The sequence below is a fragment of the Pseudopodoces humilis genome, chromosome 24 (genome assembly GCF_049639895.1).
Source record: "Pseudopodoces humilis isolate 2021_Gansu_Grassland_sample_001 chromosome 24, ASM4963989v1, whole genome shotgun sequence".
NCBI classification, from domain to species: domain Eukaryota; kingdom Metazoa; phylum Chordata; class Aves; order Passeriformes; family Paridae; genus Pseudopodoces; species Pseudopodoces humilis.
The window spans coordinates 6,519,394-6,538,170 of NC_142223.1; the positions used below are offsets into that span (position 1 = coordinate 6,519,394).

Here is an 18,777-nt window from a genome sequence, read left to right on the forward strand (position 1 = left end):
AGCTCAGCTCAGCCTTCCTGCCAGCCCAGGCTGGAACTGAGATCTGTTTTACAGGGCTGTGTGGCACCTTGGGCCACTCAAATAGAGAAAACCTTATATAAGCCCCAAATCCTCCTCCTGCCACACAGCATAGCCGGGTTTTTTTCCCTCTAAATGGGCTGGATGGGCAGCTTTTGACAGCTGGACTCATCAGGAAAAGCAAAACTTCTGTTCCCAAGGGGAATTACTGAGGTTTCTTCCAGGACAGAGCTAAACTGAAGGGAATAGTCAAATTGAGGAAGACCAGGAAATGTATTTGACATAAAAATCAGACCATTATTTTAATTCCATGCATTGCAATTTCACAATTATTTTTTTGAAGACAGGGATTCTAATTTCCAAAGGTGTTGGCACCCTCAGCTGCCATTGTGCAGAATCATTGCTCACAGGGCCATTAATTAAGGCACTGTCAGCACTTCCATCCCAAACCTCTGCCTTTTAGGAGTTTATAACTCAGCCATAAAACTCTGCTCTGGGCTGAAATTTAGCATGAAAGGCTCTGCCTGGAAAGAATCCATCCTTTTGTATTTGAGAGTCCCAAAAACTTGGAGCAGCAAACCAGGGGTTTCATTCTAAGGGCTGCCTTTCAAAAACCTGTTTTTATGGGTGCTGGCTGGGCTGGGCCTGCTGCACTGGCTCATTGTGCTCACTGTGGGATGGGGTTTGTGCTCGTAACGCTGGAAAAATTAGGAATTATTGGGGTTTGTGGTTCAGAGCCACAGTCTGTGCTTAGTTAAACACTAGAGAATTCCTCTGCCCTCACTGCTCCCTATAGGAGGATGAGTCCACATGGATTTCTCACCTTCATTCCCATGAAGTTTAATTCCCATGAAGTTTAATTCCCTTTAATTCCAGCAGTCAGTTAAAGACATGGGAAATGTCCTCTGCTCCACCAGTGGTGTTATTTCCCCTTTTTTCCACCTCTAACTGACCAGGTTCACACAAAACATCAAGAACTCCTTTCAGCACAGCTCCAGTTTCTCACTGGGCTGCTCTTTGCCAGCAGATCCTGACTGCGCCAGCAGCCCCAGAGCCTCACTCTGCCCCTCCTGCCCTCAGCTGCCTCCTCCTGCTCTGTTTTCTCCTCCCTGAGAAGTTTCCCAGCTGCCCAGATTTACTGTCCTCACTCTAAAAACCGAGCAGTTTTCTACAACTCAAGGGCTGCATCCTCATCTGTCAATCCAGAATAAAAGAGACCTTTCAAAATCCCAGCTTTTAGTGCGAATTTCTGGATTTTTAAAGGATTAGAAGAGTTTGTGACTGCTGGCAGCACATGAAGATAATGCACCACGCCCAAGAGATCAACTGACCCAGAGGTCACAGAGGAATATTCATGTTTGTAACTGGAGATCTTCAATTTATGAATTTCCACCTTCTTGGGACCAGAGTAAATGGATCAAAATTGGGCTTTCTTTACAAGTCTCATCAATTCTCTCTTCCAATGTGAAGGGACTCGTTATCCCCACAACTTCCCCAAAATAAAAGAAGAGGGCATGTGGGAAGGGGAGAATGAGGAACAAAGGAAGACAAAAAACCCCCAGAACTGACAGAAATGTTGATTTACATCCAGAAACAAAGCAGAAACTCTCAGCCTACCACACAGAGAGGTGCCCCAAACCACTACCTGCAAGAGGTCTCTCGGAAGGAGATGTTCAGATCCCAGTGGGTGTGGATCCTGTAACAAACAGAAGAGAGGTCAGAGGCACGGGCTGAGCGCTCTACTCCTGCCCCTCAAACCCTGCTCCCCACTGGGGACCCCCACAGCCCCCTCAGCCCCAATTCCTGCCCAGTCCAGCCCCAATTCCTGCCCTGTCCAGCCCCACTTCAGAACTCACAGCAGGACCCAGGAGCTGCTCAGCACTGGGAAATTCTCTCCTGCCCCATCCTGACCCTCTCCTGCCCCATCCTGACCCTCTCCTGCCCCATCCTGACCCTCTCCTGCCCCATCCTGACCCTCTCCTGGCTCCATCCTGACCCTCTCCTGGCTCCATCCTGACCCTCTCCTGGCTCCATCCTGACCCTCTCCTGGCTCCATCCTGACCCTCTCCTGGCTCCATCCTGACCCTCTCCTGGCTCCATCCTGACCCTCTCCTGCCCCATCCTGACCCTCTCCTGGCTCCATCCTGACCCTCTCCTGGCTCCATCCTGACCCTCTCCTGGCTCCATCCTGACCCTCTCCTGGCTCCATCCTGACCCTCTCCTGGCTCCATCCTGACCCTCTCCTGGCTCCATCCTGACCCTCTCCTGGCTCCATCCTGGCCCCCTCTCTGTTTCACCCTCTCCCTGGGAGCTGCAGGGCTCTGTCTCAGCTCCCAGGCCCCGTTCCAAGGGGGCAGAGCTCAGTGCTGACATTTTGGGCAGAAGCCCCAGCTGTGCCTGTGCTCCCTCCACAGCTGGAAATGAATCCTCAGCGATTTCCTCGCTCAGAAATGAGCCCAGCACGTTCTGTCACTGCCTGAGACATGCAGGAGCAGCAGCTTAGGGATGAACAATGTCCTAAACTAAGGCAGAACAGCCAGGGGGGATTTTTGATGGGATTTTTTTGGTTGGATAGGCAGAGCTGGATCCTTCCTGCTCCTCCCAGTTATCCCAGTCTCAGCTTCCACAGTCTCCCAGTATCCATGCCAGGCTGTTTCCCAGCACCCAGAATGCTGAGCAGGACGTGAACAGAGATTCAGGGAATCTCATCCATGGATCCTGGAAGAACAGCCTGACAGCTGCAGCAGGACCTGGGGCATCTGGGCTTTCTCCAGCACAGAATTGCTGCTGCAAGGGTCAGCCCCGAGGAGACAGGAGAGCTGTCAAACACAGGCAGATGGGCAGAGCTGCCAAGAGCACTTGTAGGGCAAGACCTTCTTCCTTTCCTTTCCCCTTTCTCCTTTCCCCCTGCTCTCACATCTTCCTAGGCAAGCAGGGATGTCGTGCTGGCTGGGATATTGTACCCTGCAGCATCCCTGGGAAGCCAGTGGCTGTTCTCCCCCTCTCCTTCCCCCACATCCACATCCTCACACGGTCAGAGAGACCTTCCCAGCACTCTGAGCAGGTGTTTGAGCTTCACTCCTCCTCAGCCACACCACCCCACTGCTGGGGACTCGGCCAAAGCTGTTCCTGACACACCCTGTTCAATCCCCGATGCTGTCACTGCATTTCTCTTCCCACACCAGTCAAAGAGGCCACTCTTCAAAATCGGAATTAAATGCATCAACCCACAGGACAATGCTGGGCTTAAATCCAGCAGCAAGTGAGGATCTTGATGTTAAAGCTGAGCCTTCCTCCCTGGCTCCCCTGGCTTTCATCTGCCTGGGATTCCTGGGATGACATCCTGGAGATCCTGACAGGCAGTTTGCACCTCGGGGTGGAAACGCTCCCAGGCTGAGCTCATGCATTTCTCAGGGCTGGGTGGAATCTCCCTGCGAGGGCAGGGAAGTTAAAGCTTCCCAAGCTACTGCAGAGCAATGGAATTTGTGGAGTCTAATTCAGAATTACAGAATCAGTAAGGTTGGAAAAGCCCTCTAAGTTCATCCAGTCCAACTTTGAACCCAGCCCTGCCACGTTCACCACTAAACCACCTCCCCAGGTGCCACATCCACACCTTCCCTGAGCACTTCCAGGGATGGTGATTCCACCACTTCCCTCCTTTGGTGTCTGGGATAACCCAGAGGGCAGCAACAGAAGCCAAGGCTGTTAAAGGCTGAGGTGAGGGACCAGCCAAGAAACTTCCAACTCCTGCTCTAATCCCCAGAGTCTTTCCTTCACCAGTACCCAGCCCTCGCAGCATCAGGAAACTGGGAACAGGGAAAAGAGGAAAAGGCAAAGCGTTGAAAGCAGCAATGCAGGTGTTCACAGTGCCAGGGGGCACATCCAGGGCTGCAGGAGCAGAACCCAGGTTTGCTGAGGCCTGGCCTTGTTTCCCCATCCCAGTTTAACCTATTTCTCCTCTCAGTGGGGGCCAGTAAAGCCCCAGCCCCGGGGGGGAGGACACAGCAGGTGAATTAAGGCAGGAGCAGATGGGGCACAGTCCCTGCAGGGCCCAGCTGTCCTGTCTGGGCTGTGGTGCCCTTGTGCTGCTGCTGTCCCCAGGGCCACCCTGGACACCCCCAGGCCAGCAGGAGAGGGACAAGCTGCTCCTGCTGTCCCCAGAGCCATCCTGGGTCCCCAGGGCCACCCTGGACACCCCCAGGCCAGCAGGAGGGGGACAGCTCCCCACTCGAGGCCCTGGAACAGCTGGAAGTGTCCAGGCTCCCCCTGTCCGAGGGATAAAATGCTTGGGAATGCTGCAGGTGGGAGCAGTAGATGTTCCCTGCCTGAGCACCAAATTCCTGTTTTTTCCCTTGTTCCTGTACTCACAGGAGTTCTGCCTGCTCCCCTTGCCCCACTGTCCCAGCTTTTCCCCCCACTCTGCATCCCAGCTCCCAGGAAAAGGAAAGGAACAGCCACACAGAGGCTGGGAATTTAACCCAGCTGGGAGAATCCTGCTCTCCTCCAAGGAAATAAAGCTTAACCAAGAGACCTCCAGACAAACTGATGAGAACTGCTGGAGAGCACAGCCGTGGCGAGCTGGGGGATCGCTGCCTGAGAGCTGCCAAACATTTTTCCTTCATTTCCTAATAAACAAGGCAAAGCAATTACAGTAATTAAAGATTTAAGATAAGAGCACTTTGTATTTGGGGGGCCCGGCATTATCAATTACGGAGTTATCGTGTTGTTCTCCCTCCTAATGAGACAATCTAGCACTGCAATTCTGCAGCATTAAAAGCCTAATTAAAGGGGGCAGGAGGAGCAGGGCAGTTCCCCAAAACTGATTGGGAGTATTCCCTGTGCTGGGTGGCTCCTGGGCAGCTCAGGTGCATTCCCAAAACACCTTTCCATTTCCAGGCTCCTGGACAGCTGCAATGATAAACCCAGACTTTAATTACAGGAGGGTTTTATGGGAAGAGCTGGTTGCTCTTTTGTCTCCCTGCTCCCAGCCCTCAGCTGCTGAGGGTACCAGCATCTGTCGGAGGGAAGGGGGAAACAGCTCCTCTACTGCCAGGCAAGGAACACATAAAACATTAGAAAAGCAATTACAGCCCTTCAGTTCCCTCTGCTCTGGTTTTATAGGGCTTGTCTCAGGATCTGAGCCCTGCTGTGCATCACGGGGGGATGACAGCCGAGATGAGCCGCAATGATCTGCCCGGGAGGCTCAGGCACGGCGCCTTTAGGGGTTTGTTTTCCTGGGGTTACAGATTTTCTGCAATTCCTGGTTTTTCAGAGGGGTGAGAGGACCTGGAATTTTGCAGCTGAATTTTGAGGGCACTGAGGCCTCCCAGGAGAGGCCAGGTGAGGGTCACCAGGACATAACTCAGGACAATTCTTTCTCCTCTTCCTCTAGGACTGCACAATTCCAGGATGAATGTTCATGAGAAAAACAGGATCAAAATCAAGCAGTTCCTCCTCCCTGCTGCAACTCCATCTATTCTCCCTCGCTCCTAGAAGCTCTCAGGATGCTCTGACACTTATAATCAAACATAAAACCCCACACCTTGCTGCTACCCCTTCCCAACACTGAATTCCCCAATTTCAGTGACATCCCAATTTGAGCACAACTGAAAGCAGAAGGCAGGATTTGGGCCCCCACACCTCTGTATTCCAGACAGCTGAAGCCCACAGATGATTTCTTGGTCACAAAACCACAGAGCCCTGGACAGAGAGTGAGACCCAAGTGATCACCTGCAAATCCAGAGCCTTCAGTGCAAACTGCAACCAGGAGTGGAAAATCCCCCCCGGCTGCCCTTTGGGAGCTGAAATGTGACATCTGCAGTGAGACTGCAGCCCCTGGAGGTGACCCCACGGGCAGTGCTGGCTCTCCAGGGCTCTGCCCAGGTTTCTGTGTCTCCCAGTGCAGCACAGACTGCAACTACCTTCTTTTCATGATACTGATGTGCAGATCCTCCTCCTGCTTCACTTCGGGGGGCTGCCCATTGCTCTTGTCGCTCTCCTCGCTGTCCTCGCTGTGAGAGAAGATGGAGCTCAGCTCTTTCTTGGGGACCCTGGTGGGGGGCAGGGGGATCGTCCTCTTCTCTGCCAGGCGGCCCCGGTTCTGGGATGTGTTTGGAATGGGGAGAGGGAAAGAGAACAAAACAAGGATTTGGTGAATAATCTCAGAATTTCCTCAAACACCAAACAAAAACTTGTTTACTTCTGTCAAAAAGCTCTTTTTGACAAGCCAAAGCTGCCAGTCCCTGCATGGCTCACGCTTTGTCCTGGTCACTTTGCAAAGGATTTTCCAGCACAGCCATCCCTGTTTCTAATTTTTCCAGTTCTGACCAAGCCTTGCAGCCTCTCCCAGCCCTTCATCTCATCCACACCAAGAGGAAAGGAAGGTGGCAGCAGAATCAGGCACCAATCTCTGTCTCCAGAATATTTCCCACCGAGTATTTCCACCTCACCGTTCAGTTAAACTGTGCCAGCAGCCCAGGGAAATCACAATCCAGGGCTGTAAAGGGACACCTGCCTGTGCCAGCCAGCAGCAGGGAAACACCCTGGAAACCAGCGAGGTTGTGGTGCCACTGCTCCACGGAATCTGTCATTTTAGCCAACAAAATCATGGAATTGGGACAGGAACCCCAGCGAGGGAAAGTGAGGCCACAGCTCTGTGCCCGTTCTCCAGACAGAGAGAAAGGTGTGTGAAACAGGGCCAGTAAATGCACAGGAACCCCTAAATAGTAACAGCTTCTCTGAAAAAACCTGATTTCAACTTCCCAAATAAACCTGGCAAAAGGAGAAGCCCTGGGAAAGCCAGGCAGGCTCTCTGCAGGGGAGGAACACATGTTTTTTTAATTAACCAAATTAAGAACTTTCCACAAATACCAAACAAAAACTTGTTTACCTCTGTCAATAAATTCCACTTGTGCTCGTTAAGGGCAGCCCTAATCACTGTGATAACGAGCTAAACCCATCTGGAAGGCATCACCCCGAGGAGCCACAGGGGCTTTTCCCCTTGAGCTGCAGGTCCCAGCCAAGAGCAGTCTGAGAGCAGCACCCGGGGGAGAGGGGAACAGCGGGCCAAAAATGGCATAAAATTGGGAAAATGTGGGGGAAACCATGCACTTTATGAACTGTGCATATCTTGCCCTCAAATACTTTTTGTGTTGAAGGTGCTTTCCCAGTCCTGCCCCTCTCTGTGCACACAGGGAACCTGCCCCAGGTGCAGCCTCTGCCCAAAGCCACCTCAGGAACAGGAGCAAACTCAGCCAAAAGAGGAGAAGAACCAGGGCTTGTAAATCCCAGGATTTCAGCCCTAACAATGACATTTTAAAAGTCCTGTTTGCTTTGTATTTTTACCCTCAGGTTTGGGGTGCGTTTTGTTTATTTACTTACTACGTCCCTCTGTCCCCAGAAAATTAAAATAGACTGAGCCAATCAATTTTACCTTTTTTATTCATCTAGAGCCAGTTTGGAATCAATTGCACTTCCCTAATCTGTTTAGAGGAGTCCACCAGCAGACACACATCACTTTCAAATTAAGCACAAAGGTAGCCAGAAGCCTGGCCCAGAACCTGCTCCATAATCAATTGTGCCATTGACTTGGAAGGGCTCTGGTCCAAGCTGCAAACACAAAAACCTCTCCAAACACGCCCAGCACATCCCCAGGGAGGAGCTGAGGGAACAGCCAGGCAGGGCAGGTGTCCATGCAGAATTACAGCCCAGGAACCCTCCAACAACCCCATCAAGGCCTGAGAGGAGACAAAGGTGTTTCCCAGCAGTGATTCAGCTCGAGGAACCCCTGGGAGGTTGTATCCTCCTCTCCCAACACCAGGATTCCACCAGCCCCAGGATGGGGGGCAGAGCATCCCTTTTCCTCTCTTTCATGAACCCAACCCAACATCACAATCCTCCAAAGCCTCTGCGAGGGCTGAGCGTGAAGGACACTGCAGAACAGCCTCATGCTCCAGGCTCCCCTCCCTTCCTACATGGTTAAAGATTCATTTTGTGGGTTCTGGTTGCAGCTAACAAAGCACAGCTGGGGTTGGAGTCAATAACCCCCCATTCCCCCTCTGCGTCCCCACCCTCCCAGGGTCTTTTGACACCATTAATTGCTTTCATTGCCTCTTAAAAGTATTGTCAGGGTGGGGGTGGCTTTGCTTTTAAAAAAAAAATTACAGCCAGGAATATTTCCTTTCCCCAGGAAAAATCAGATGGGCACCAGCACATGATTTAAAGTTACCCGAGTCCAGAGATGCAGCTGCAATTAAAGAAAAACAAAAAACCAACCCAAGAACTTGGGAACAGCAGCAGGTTCTGGGAGTGGAGGAGTCTGGAAGGCTGATCTCTCTATCCAGAGAGGAAAGGAGCATCAGAAAGACGGGAAACGCTGGGGGTATTTCTTCTCTTCTGGATGAACAGGGAAATTCTGCTCTGTGAGGCTGAGCAGGGTCAACAGAGCTACAAAAATCAAACCCTTCCCCTGCAGCCATCCAAACCCTCCTGGTGCTCAGTCCCCCCAGGCCAGAGCCCCCAAATCCAAGGGGCTGCAGGAGAGCCCTGCTGGGAGAGCTCGGGCTCGGGGCAGACACCGGGAGGGAGAGCTGGGAAGGTTCCCTGGCCTGGGAGCTGCTGCAGCCAGACAGCCTGGGGTGATGAAGGGGAAGGGGAAGGGGAAGGGGAAGGGGAAGGGCCCTCGCCAGGACAGTCCCTGGTGAGCATTTAATCTATCCCAGCCATAGAGAGCTCCGAGGCAAAAACAGCCCCCCGGAACAACAGAAAAATAACGAGGCAGATGAAAGTAAAGGTTTTGGCAGTCCAGTGAAACCCTGGAGAGCTGATTCCAGTGGGAACTGACCCCAGCAGAGGAGCAGGTGCAGTCCCTGCCAAGCCAAGGCCACCAAAACAGACACACAAATTCAAGTGCCCCAAGAATCTGCTCCCACCTAAAATATCGAAGCTGGTTGCAAGATGATTCACGTGCCTGTGATTCAACCCTCAAAAATAATTACTATTGGGTAAAAAACCTGCAGGAAAAAACCCCAGGCTGTGCATTCCTTCTTCATAGGTAAAGCTGGGAAACACAGGGAGCAGACAGGGAATGCTGGGGGGAGGTCTGTGAGCTGCCAGTGCTGGGAGCAGGAGGATTCTAAATCTCTTCCATATGTGAAGGAAATCCTCAAGTCCAGACAGCATTTTCTCTCTCTTTTTATTGATAATAAAGATAAGGAAAAGGAAAGGGGGAGGTTCAGAGAGCCTGGGATATTTTTGTTTTGCTTTTCCAAATAATAAACCTGGCGGAATGGCTTTAATTAAGGACATTATGCAGCAGTGGGGACCACACATCCCCCTGTAGAATAACTGGCAGAGTTTGCATTTACCTTCAGCTGTGATTAGTGTAAACACCTCGGAGAGGGTCAGGTTGCCTTCCAGGATAATCCTGCCCTGTCCCCTGGGCCCTCATTAGCCCTTCCAGCCCAACGTGCTCCCAGCCCCACTGCTCCAGTAGCAAATCCAGCTCTGGGTGCACCAGAATCTGCATCCAAGCAGAGGTCACAGGCAGGAGGAGGTGGCCAGGCTCTCATCCCACCTCCTGGCCCAGAGCTCAGCACTGGACACCTGAATAAAGCAGCTCCCGAGGCATCCCCTCCCCAGCCATGCCCAGCCCCGCCACCTGGCCACTGACAGGTTTGTCCTCCATCACCTCCTCCCAGGGACGCCAGTGCCACACTGGAACTGTTCCAGCACGGCAGGGATGGCCCAAAGCAAGAACAGCCAGCAATTAGTAAATAGGAACAGCTTCTCTGAAAACAAAAAACCTGATTTCAGCATTCCAAATAAGCCTGGCAAAAGGCAGAAGTCCTGGGAAAGCTGGGCAGGCTCCGCAGGGGAGGGATGCTGACAGAGGAGTCCCATGGTCAGGCAGAAAAGGAAAGGGAGACAGACCAGGAAGCCTCTCCCAGGTTTTGGGGACTGTCACATCCCTCATCAGTGCCATGGAAGGGCTGTCCAGGCTCTGGCAGGGACTGGAGGAGGAAGAAAGGAAAGAAGCAGGGCACAGCCAGACAGGTCCCACAGCTGGAACCCGGGGACAACAGCCCTGGGAGACAGCTGTCCCCAGCAGGCTGCCCAGAGCCACCCCTCAGCAATGGCTTGGGCTGGAAGCAGCTGCTTCAGAGAGAGCTCTCAGCTCCAGCACAGAGAGCCCAGCTCCTGTTGGGGTGTTTCATCTTCAAGTGCACCAGAGAAGAAAATCACTCTTGACCGCAACTTCCCTGAGTAACCCGAGCAACGCCCTCGACTGCTCGTGCTCAGGCTCCTGCTACAAACGCCAGCAGCAAGAGGTTCCCTCCTTGTCCCTGGCCCTCATCCTGTTCACAGGGTTTGTCCCAGTTATGCTGGAAGCTCTCTGGGGCAGAGGGTGATGTGTGGAGCAGAGAAATCGGCTCCTGCTATAATTGAAGAAAATACGGAAGTTTTAACCCAAAAGGAAGGTGCCCAGAAGGGAAGCTGCAGCTCTCCCCATCAATATTCACAACGTTTTGTGAAGCCCTAAAGAAACAGATGAACAAGATCTGGGAACAGAAGGGAACATTTCCCATTCAGAATCTCTCAGAGAGTTATAAAGCCCAAAGGATAATTTGTTAATAGAGAGAGCCACGCTTTTCTGGGAAAAGCCAATCGGAATTTCCAGGCTTTGAAGGGAAGTAGGTCTAAGATAGAAAATCTATCAAGGCCTTTGGAGCTACCCTTTTTCAAAACCTCTTTGGAAGAAGGCTGAAAAGTGTCCTGCTCTTTGTTTTCTGTGTCTGTTTCCACATCAAATGACTTTGTCCCTTTTAGCCTGAGGTCGCAAAGGAGGAAGCAGAGATGTGAAGCCAGCTCCTCAGGCAATGTAAGTCAGTTCTGATGGAGCAGAAGTCAACTTCCACCAGCTGAGAGTGGAACGCTGTTGCTATCTCCTAAACAAAGGCAAAACCTACAGATTTTTTCCTTTTTTCTTTCCTTGTCTGCTCTACCTCTCAGGTGAAGAGACAAGGAGCAAAGGGTGTGGATGCTCTCAGACATTTCCCCTTCTCTTCCCACACCTCGCTGCTGCACCTCTGGAGCGGCAGAAGAACAGGAGAGCAGCTCTTGGGACTGTCCCTGCCTCATCACAGGGCTGTCTGTCCTGTCCCCCTGTCCCTGCCTCATCTCAGGGCTGTCTGTCCCTGTCCCCCTGTCCCTGCCTCATCTCAGGGCTGTCCTGTCCCCCTGTCCCTGTGTCACTCTCAGGGCTGTCTGTCCCTGTCCCCCTGTCCCTGTGTCACTCTCAGGGCTGTCTGTCCCTGTCCCCCTGTCCCTGTGTCACTCTCAGGACTGTCCCTGTCCCCCTGTCCCTATGTCACTCTCAGGGCTGTCTGTCCTGTCCCCCTGTCCCTGTGTCACTCTCAGGACTGTCCCTGTCCCCCTGTCCCTGTGTCACTCTCAGGGCTGTCCTGTCCCCCTGTCCCTGTGTCACTCTCAGGGCTGTCCTGTCCCCCTGTCCCTGTGTCACTCTCAGGACTGTCCCTGTCCCCCTGTCCCTGTGTCACTCTCAGGACTGTCCCTGTCCCCCTGTCCCTGTGTCACTCTCAGGACTGTCCCTGTCCCCCTGTCCCTGTGTCACTCAGGACTGTCCCTGTCCCCCTGTCCCTGTGTCACTCAGGACTGTCCCTGTCCCCCTGTCCCTGTGTCACTCTCAGGACTGTCCCTGTCTCCCTGTCCCTGTGTCACTCTCAGGACTGTCCCTGTCCCCCTGCTCCTGCCATCCCCTCCTCACAGCACCTTCCTCGGTATCACCCACAGAATGATGTAAAACCAGCCCCAAAAGGCCATTTCCCCTCTCCCAATTTCCCTGGTGCCTCTCCCCCAAGGGGCTGTACCTCTCCTGCACCTTTACTCCTTTTCTCAGCCTCGTGTCCTTCCCACCCCACATTCCCTATCCAAACCTCAGTCCCACGTCCCTCCCACCCCACATTCCCTATCCAAACCTCAGTCCCACGTCCCTCCCACCCCACATTCCCTATCCAAACCTCAGTCTCACGTCCCTCCCACCCCACATTCCCTATCCAAACCTCAGCCTCACATCCCTCCCACCCCACATTCCCTATCCAAACCTCAGTCCCACGTCCCTCCCACCCCACATTCCCTATCCAAACCTCAGTCCCACGTCCCTCCCACCCCACATTCCCTATCCGAACCTCAGCCTCACATCCCTCCCACCCCACATTCCCCATGCAAACCTCAGCCTCCAGCCCTGCTCTGCAATTTGCCTGCCACACCTGGGGGATTTCCCAGCAAATTGTATTACTTTATTTGGTCAATTGGCCTACAAATTGATTTTCCTGTACAAATAATGAACATTTATGGTTATTTTCCCCATAGACTGCTTTATTTCACGTGTAACAAAGACTGATTTCCTGCAGGTTTCGAGACCTGAGCACATGAACTGCAGTTCCTGTGACCCCTGGCTGATGGATGGCAAAGGGCTCCAAGCACAACTGGAGGGTTTGGGGTTTTTATTTTTACCCTGACTCTGTACAGAGAGAGGCGACTGCTGAAGCAAATGTCGGTACCAGCCCAAGGCATTCTAGAGAATAATGGGAATAAATTGTTTTAGAAGAGATCCAGTCCCGGGATCGGGCAGCCACAAGGCCAAGCAAATGCAGGTGAAGGAGCTGGAGCGGCCGCATCCCCCCCGCCCTTGGGGACACCCTGCAAGGCCCTTCCTCCCTCTGCATTCCTTGGAGGGAAGAGGAGGAGTCAGGGAGGCCTCCAGGAAAGCAGCTGGGCTGAGGTGCCCCGATGGGATTTGTGAACAGGAGCTGTGGGATTGCTCTGCCCCGGCAGCAGCTCCACACACCTTTCATCCCCACGCCATCCATCCCCACCCATTTCATCCTCACCCATTTCATCCCCACACAATCCATCCCCACCCATTTCATCCTCACCCATTTCATCCCCACACAATCCAAACCCACCCATTTCAAACCCACCCATTTCATCCCCACACAATCCAAACCCACCCATTTCATCCTCACCCATTTCATCCCCACACAATCCAAACCCACCCATTTCATCCTCACCCATTTCATCCCCACACAATCCAAACCCACCCATTTCAAACCCACCCATTTCATCCCCACACAATCCAAACCCACCCATTTCATCCCCACTAATTGAGAGGGCAGCAGAGCCTGGAGCCAGTTCTGGGGTCGCTCCTGCAGGTGGGGGAAGGTTGTTTGTGTGCAGGGGGGGCTAACAGCCCGAGCTGAGCAGGGCATGTTTAATTTTGTTTAATTTAATTCCTCGTGATGGCTGAGCCTGCCAGGAGGGCCAGAGGCCTCCGAGGGCAGAGCCAGGGAGGTTTCTCAGGTGCATCTGATGGAGGGTGGCCACAGAAGAGAAAGTCAATTATCAGCCCCAGGCCTCGGGGGTGGGTTCAGCCCGTGAAACCTGACTCAAATCCAATAAAAAATTAACTGATTGTGAACAAGTGCTCACCGTGAGTCTGGGCAGCTCCCTGCCACAGAGGGAACTGGTGAGTGAGACAGGGGCTGCAAGCCTTGGGCTGAGGAAAACTCCCAATTCCTGCCTCCATCCCATGGCTGGGGGATCCCTCCCCTGCTCCTGGCACTGCTGGGGAACGAGCGGCCCTCAGCCCCTGGAGACACCGGGAGCCCAGGAAGGTGGGCACACCTGAGGTGCTGAGAGCTCCAGGAAGGTGGGCACACCTGAGGGGACAGGAGCTCCAGGAAGGTGGGCACACCTGAGGTGCTGAGAGCTCCAGGAAGGTGAGCACACCTGAGGGGATGGGAGCTCCAGGAAGGTGGGCACACCTGAGGTGCTGAGAGCTCCAGGAAGGTGAGCACACCTGAGGGGATGGGAGCTCCAGGAAGGTGGGCACACCTGAGGTGCTGAGAGCTCCAGGAAGGTGGGCACACCTGAGGGGACAGGAGCCCAGGAAGGTGGGCACACCTGAGGGGACGGGAGCTCCAGGAAGGTGAGCACACCTGAGGGGATGGGAGCTCCAGGAAGGTGGGCACACCTGAGGGGACGGGAGCTCCAGGAAGGTGAGCACACCTGAGGGGATGGGAGCTCCAGGAAGGTGGGCACACCTGAAAGGACAGGAGCTCCAGGAAGGTGAGCACACCTGAGGGGACTCATCCTGGCCACAGCACAACCCTGCCTGCTCCCAGGTGTGTTCTGCACTGGGGTCACTCCCAGCACCACAACCAAAGATCCCTGACACTCTGAGCACCACCAGACCCAAAGCATTAACCCCTGGACTCCAAAAATCACCAGGAACACACACCCAGCTGCAAAGGATAAACCACTGTACCCCAAAAATCACCAGGAACACACACCCAGCTGCAAAGGATAAACCACTGTACCCCAAAAAACACCAGGAACACACACCCAGCTGCAAAGGATAAACCACTGTACCCCAAAAAACACCAGGAACACACACCCAGCTGCAAAGGATAAACCACTGTACCCCAAAAATCACCAGGAACACACACCCAGCTGGCTCAGCATGCTGGGAGCACCACCAGGTGACACCACACGATTTACAACATTTGTATTTATAAATAACACTGGGAAATGAATAACCAGTAAATACAGTGGCTTCCCAACGAGCACGGGAGGATGTGGGGAGTGTTGGGAGTTGTGTGTTTTGAAGGGAAACACAGAGAGAATATAAAAAAAAATAATACAAGAGAGGTAAATAATTCATCAAAAGAATGAAAAACAAGAAGCTGGAAGGGAAGAAAGAAAAAGAAGCAATGCCAGAGGGAATGGTTTTCTGAGAAGGTGAAAAAAACCTGATCTCGCATGGGAGTGAAAACCAGAACCAAAGTTAACTGGAGTAAAACAGAGGGGAAGTGTTAAAGGTGGAACATTTTAGCTGGAAATGGTCTCTTCCCTGTCAGGCACTGAGCAATTCCCAGGGTGGGAAGCAGAGCTGGGCCAGGGGGGATCTGAGGTGGCTTCCAGCAGCACCAACACCATGGACAGAGCCTTCTCCCAAAGCTGCTCCTGAAGGAATTCCAGCACTCCTTGCACCCAGAGCCCCCCAGCCCTCAGTCTGCTGTACAGACCCACACTAACAGTGTGCCCACAACTCTTTGTGAGCCTTGGAGCTTTCCTTCGGTTCTGAACCCAAAACTCTCTGCAGAATTGCATTTTGCCGATGGTCGCTGTGCAGCTGCCGTGCCCTGCTTGAGGACACAGCACAGCTGCACAAATCCAAGCCTGCAGCTTTCAGTGTGAACACTCTGGGGCTCCCTGAATGAGGAAATCCTTCCCGTGCTGGAAGGACCCTGGGCTGGGCTTGGAAAGCCCCTGGATGGGAGTTCCACCTGGAGAACCTCAGGTGAAAGGCACCTGTGCTGAGGCTGCTGAGGAGGTGAGACCATAGGTGGCACTCCTCCCCTCCAGTGCTGCACAGCAAACTGAGCCCCAGCTCTATTTACTTGCTGACTTTCTGGGCCTGTTAAAACAAAAAAAGCCCAGCCAAACACAAGCTCTGCCAATTCCACTCTGCCAGTCCTAATTCCCCCCTGCAGCTGCAGCAGACACAGACTCCTCAGAGGCCTCCTGATCCTCTTGTGCTCTGCTAAGCAGCTCTGGGTCACCCCGGGAGCACCTGCATGGGAGGAGGCTGGCAAAGGGAAAGTGAAATCCCAGCCTGGGTGTGCTCTCCATCACATCTTCCTCCTGCAGGGCTCACCACTTCCAATTCACAGCTTTGGTTTTCCCCTGCAAACACCCAAGGTGACACCTGCTTGAAAGGTCAAGGAGGAATCCTGCCCCAGGAATTCCTGTCCCCAGCACAGGACAGCCCTGCCATGGACACATCCTGCTCCAGGAATCTTTCTCTGGATTTCCCTCACTCCAGCTCAAAGCAGAAGTAAAATATAAATGTCAGAGCAGAGCACAACATCCCCAGAACTCCACAGGGTAATCCTTGCACAGGCACAACCCAACTCAGACCCAGCACAAACCCGAATTCTGATGGAGAAACAGCCAAAATAAGGGTTAAATCAAATTCCGGTCAAACTCCTAACAGCCATTAGCTCTGGAGATGCCAGATCAGGTCTGAGAGACAGCTCCTGAGAAGTAAATGCCCCACGCAAATAAACCGGGATCAGATGGACAAATCCCTGCAGACCTTTCCAGAGGCTCAGCCGGATCTCCCCGCGCCCTGTGCTGAGGCAGGTGAGCCCTTCCCAAACACACAAAGAGCAAAGCAAAAGCAGGCACACAACAGGCAGAGGCCTGGCTTTGTTTGGACACTGGGTGCCAGCTGGAACTCCAGAAAAATCCCCTCTGAAATCACATTTAAAGTCGGGAGGGTAAACAAGAGCCAAGAGCAGTGCTTAAAAACACAAAGCTGAACAAAAAGAAGTGCTGATTCTTTCACCAAGGGGGAATTCAGGTGGGAGGAAGTTCGGGCCCTTGGGAGGCCACTCGCTCCTGGCTGATCCCCTTCCCTGGGGAAGCAGGAACCCTTCCCAGGTGTTACTTCCCCAGCCCAGGAGGGATCAGAGACTGCACCTCCCCTGCACAGGGTCCCTCACCTGACTGCCACATCCCTGTGCTGGCCCTGCTGCTGCCTCCCCACCCTGGGAATGCTCTTTTGGAACCAGAAACGGGCCCTGGCAGCTCCTGAGCTGCTGCCTCTCACCTGTTCTCTCCTCCTCAGAGCCAACACCTGGTTTTTATCCCGCTGCCCTCACCTGCAGTCACAGCACAGCAGCTCCCAGACAGGGAGAGCTCCGTAGGCTGCTGAAGCTCCCTGATCCCCCAGCTTTTCCCCTTCTTCCTCTTCCCACACAAACCTGGGGCAATTCTCTGCACTGTTAGCCCAGGAAGGCTCCAGGTCAGGCTCCTGAGGCTGTTTCCTCACTGAATTTTCTGCCTGGAATGACTCCCACACATGGTGGGTAATCCCTGAGTTGAAGACAGGGATGACTCAGATGGGCCACAAGGGCAGTTTTGAATTTCTGACTGCATTTTGAATTAACTGCATGGCACTTACAGGCCAACCACAGGCTCGTGTTCTCTAAATCTGAAGTAATTAAATAAAAAAGCACCAACTAAATAATAGTTTTGTGTGTGCCATGCATATTTAAATATTCAAATAATGAGTGTGATATTAATAAAACGTATCAAAATTCACCTGATATAAAGCAGATTTGCTGGCTTACATGTATGGTACAGCTGGGCCTCACAGGGGTGGCAAAAGCAGTAAAAGGCAAAAAACCCCAAAATCTGTTTGTAGGCAAGCAGCCACTGTGACATGGGGGGTACCCCATTTCCAGCTCTTTTCCTGGAGGATTACAAGGGTCGTTCCCCTCCTCATGCCCCTCTTCTCCCTCACCCCTTCCCTTTCTAAACCAGGGGGTTTCACACTGAGGGAGAAAAGTGCAGGGCCCAAAGCGATCCCTGCGTGCAGGAACAGCCCAGCCTCGCTCCCATGAATTCCAAGAGCAAGCCCCGAAATGCAGCCTGCTCCCAGCCACACGCCCTCCCCAGCTCTCATCACCAGGATCCTCTGATCAAGGGGGAATTATTGGCTGATCAAGGCTGGTATCGATCGCCTGCCGTCGGCCTGCTGGGATCAGAGCGAGCAGCAGAGCATCCCCTGGCAGAATGAACACTGCCACAACTGAGGAGGACCAGAGGGAAGGATCTCCCTCCTCACTGCCAGAATTCAGGAGGCTCAGAGGGGAGAAAGGATCTATCTCTCTCTCACCCCGAGGACCTCAGGAAGGCTGGGAGGGAAGGAAGGATCTCTGTCTCACTCCCAGAACCTCAGGAAGGCTGGGAGGGAAGGAAGGATCTCTCTCTCACTCCGAGGACCTCAGGGAGGCTCAGAGGGAAGGAAGGATCTCTGTCTCACTCCCAGAACCTCAGGGAGGCTCAGAGGGAAGGAAGGATCTCTCTCCTCACTCCCAGAACCTCAGGGAGGCTCAGAGGGAAGGAAGGATCTCTCTCCTCACTCCCAGAACCTCAGGGAGGCTCAGAGGGAAGGAAGGATCTCTCTCCTCACTCCCAGAACCTCAGGGAGGCTCAGAGGGAAGGAAGGATCTCTCTCTCCCTGCGTTTCCCTCAGCATATGGCAGTTTCACAGCTCGGGGACAGCGAGCTGCTCCGCGCCAGGCAGGGCTCACACACCCAGCCCTCGGTGCCAGCAGTGCTGGGGAGGCTCCTCCGGGCAGAGGAGTGGGAGGGAGCAGGGCAGGAGGCATTTCCTGATGGAAATGGGGGTGCAGGTGTCCCACACCCCCGTTCTCCTGAGCACAGCCCTGCACCGCCACCGCAGAGGAGCTGAGGATGCTGCGGGAGCCGCAGCCCTGGAGAGATGCTGGGATCCAGCTCAGAGCTGGGCTCGGGCTGGGAACCTCCCCGGGGAGCAGGAAAACAGCAGAGCAGAAGGCAGGAGGGAGAGCCGGAGCTGCAGCGAGGTGGGCAGGCTCAGCTGTGCCAAGGCAGCCCCAGAGGTGTTTGTTTGGAGCACAGCCCATCCCCATCTGTGGCTCGGGGGGCACGGGGGGACAGCAGCACCCCCAGAGCCCAGCACAGCTCCAGCCCTCCCACCAAAGCGGCTCTGAACAGGGGCAAAGGCACAAATCCCACCAGGGACACAAAGCAGACCCCAAGGAGTGAGGAACTTTGGCACATTCCAGCACAACTTCGGGGGAAGGCCCTTTGGAGGGGAAGGCCTGTCCTTCCCCACCCTTCAGA

General features: G+C 53.6%; 1 protein-coding gene across 6 annotated transcripts in view; it reads right to left on the reverse strand.

Annotated features, from left to right (window-relative positions):
* SAMD11 (sterile alpha motif domain containing 11) overlaps nucleotides 1-18,777 on the reverse strand; it is an 83,810-nt gene that overhangs the window by 52,641 nt on the left and 12,392 nt on the right. For 5 of the 6 annotated variants that reach the window (XM_005530445.3, XM_088066469.1, XM_014259191.2 and 2 more), the window contains 2 exons: nucleotides 5,940-6,118; nucleotides 1,664-1,714 (listed from right to left, as the gene is read on the reverse strand). In XM_005530445.3, coding sequence (XP_005530502.2) covers nucleotides 1,664-1,714; nucleotides 5,940-6,118 — 230 coding nt within the window. Of the gene's footprint in view, nucleotides 1-1,663; nucleotides 1,715-5,939; nucleotides 6,119-7,450; nucleotides 7,641-18,777 lie in introns of those variants that run through there. The other variant, XM_088066472.1, reaches the window with a different exon arrangement.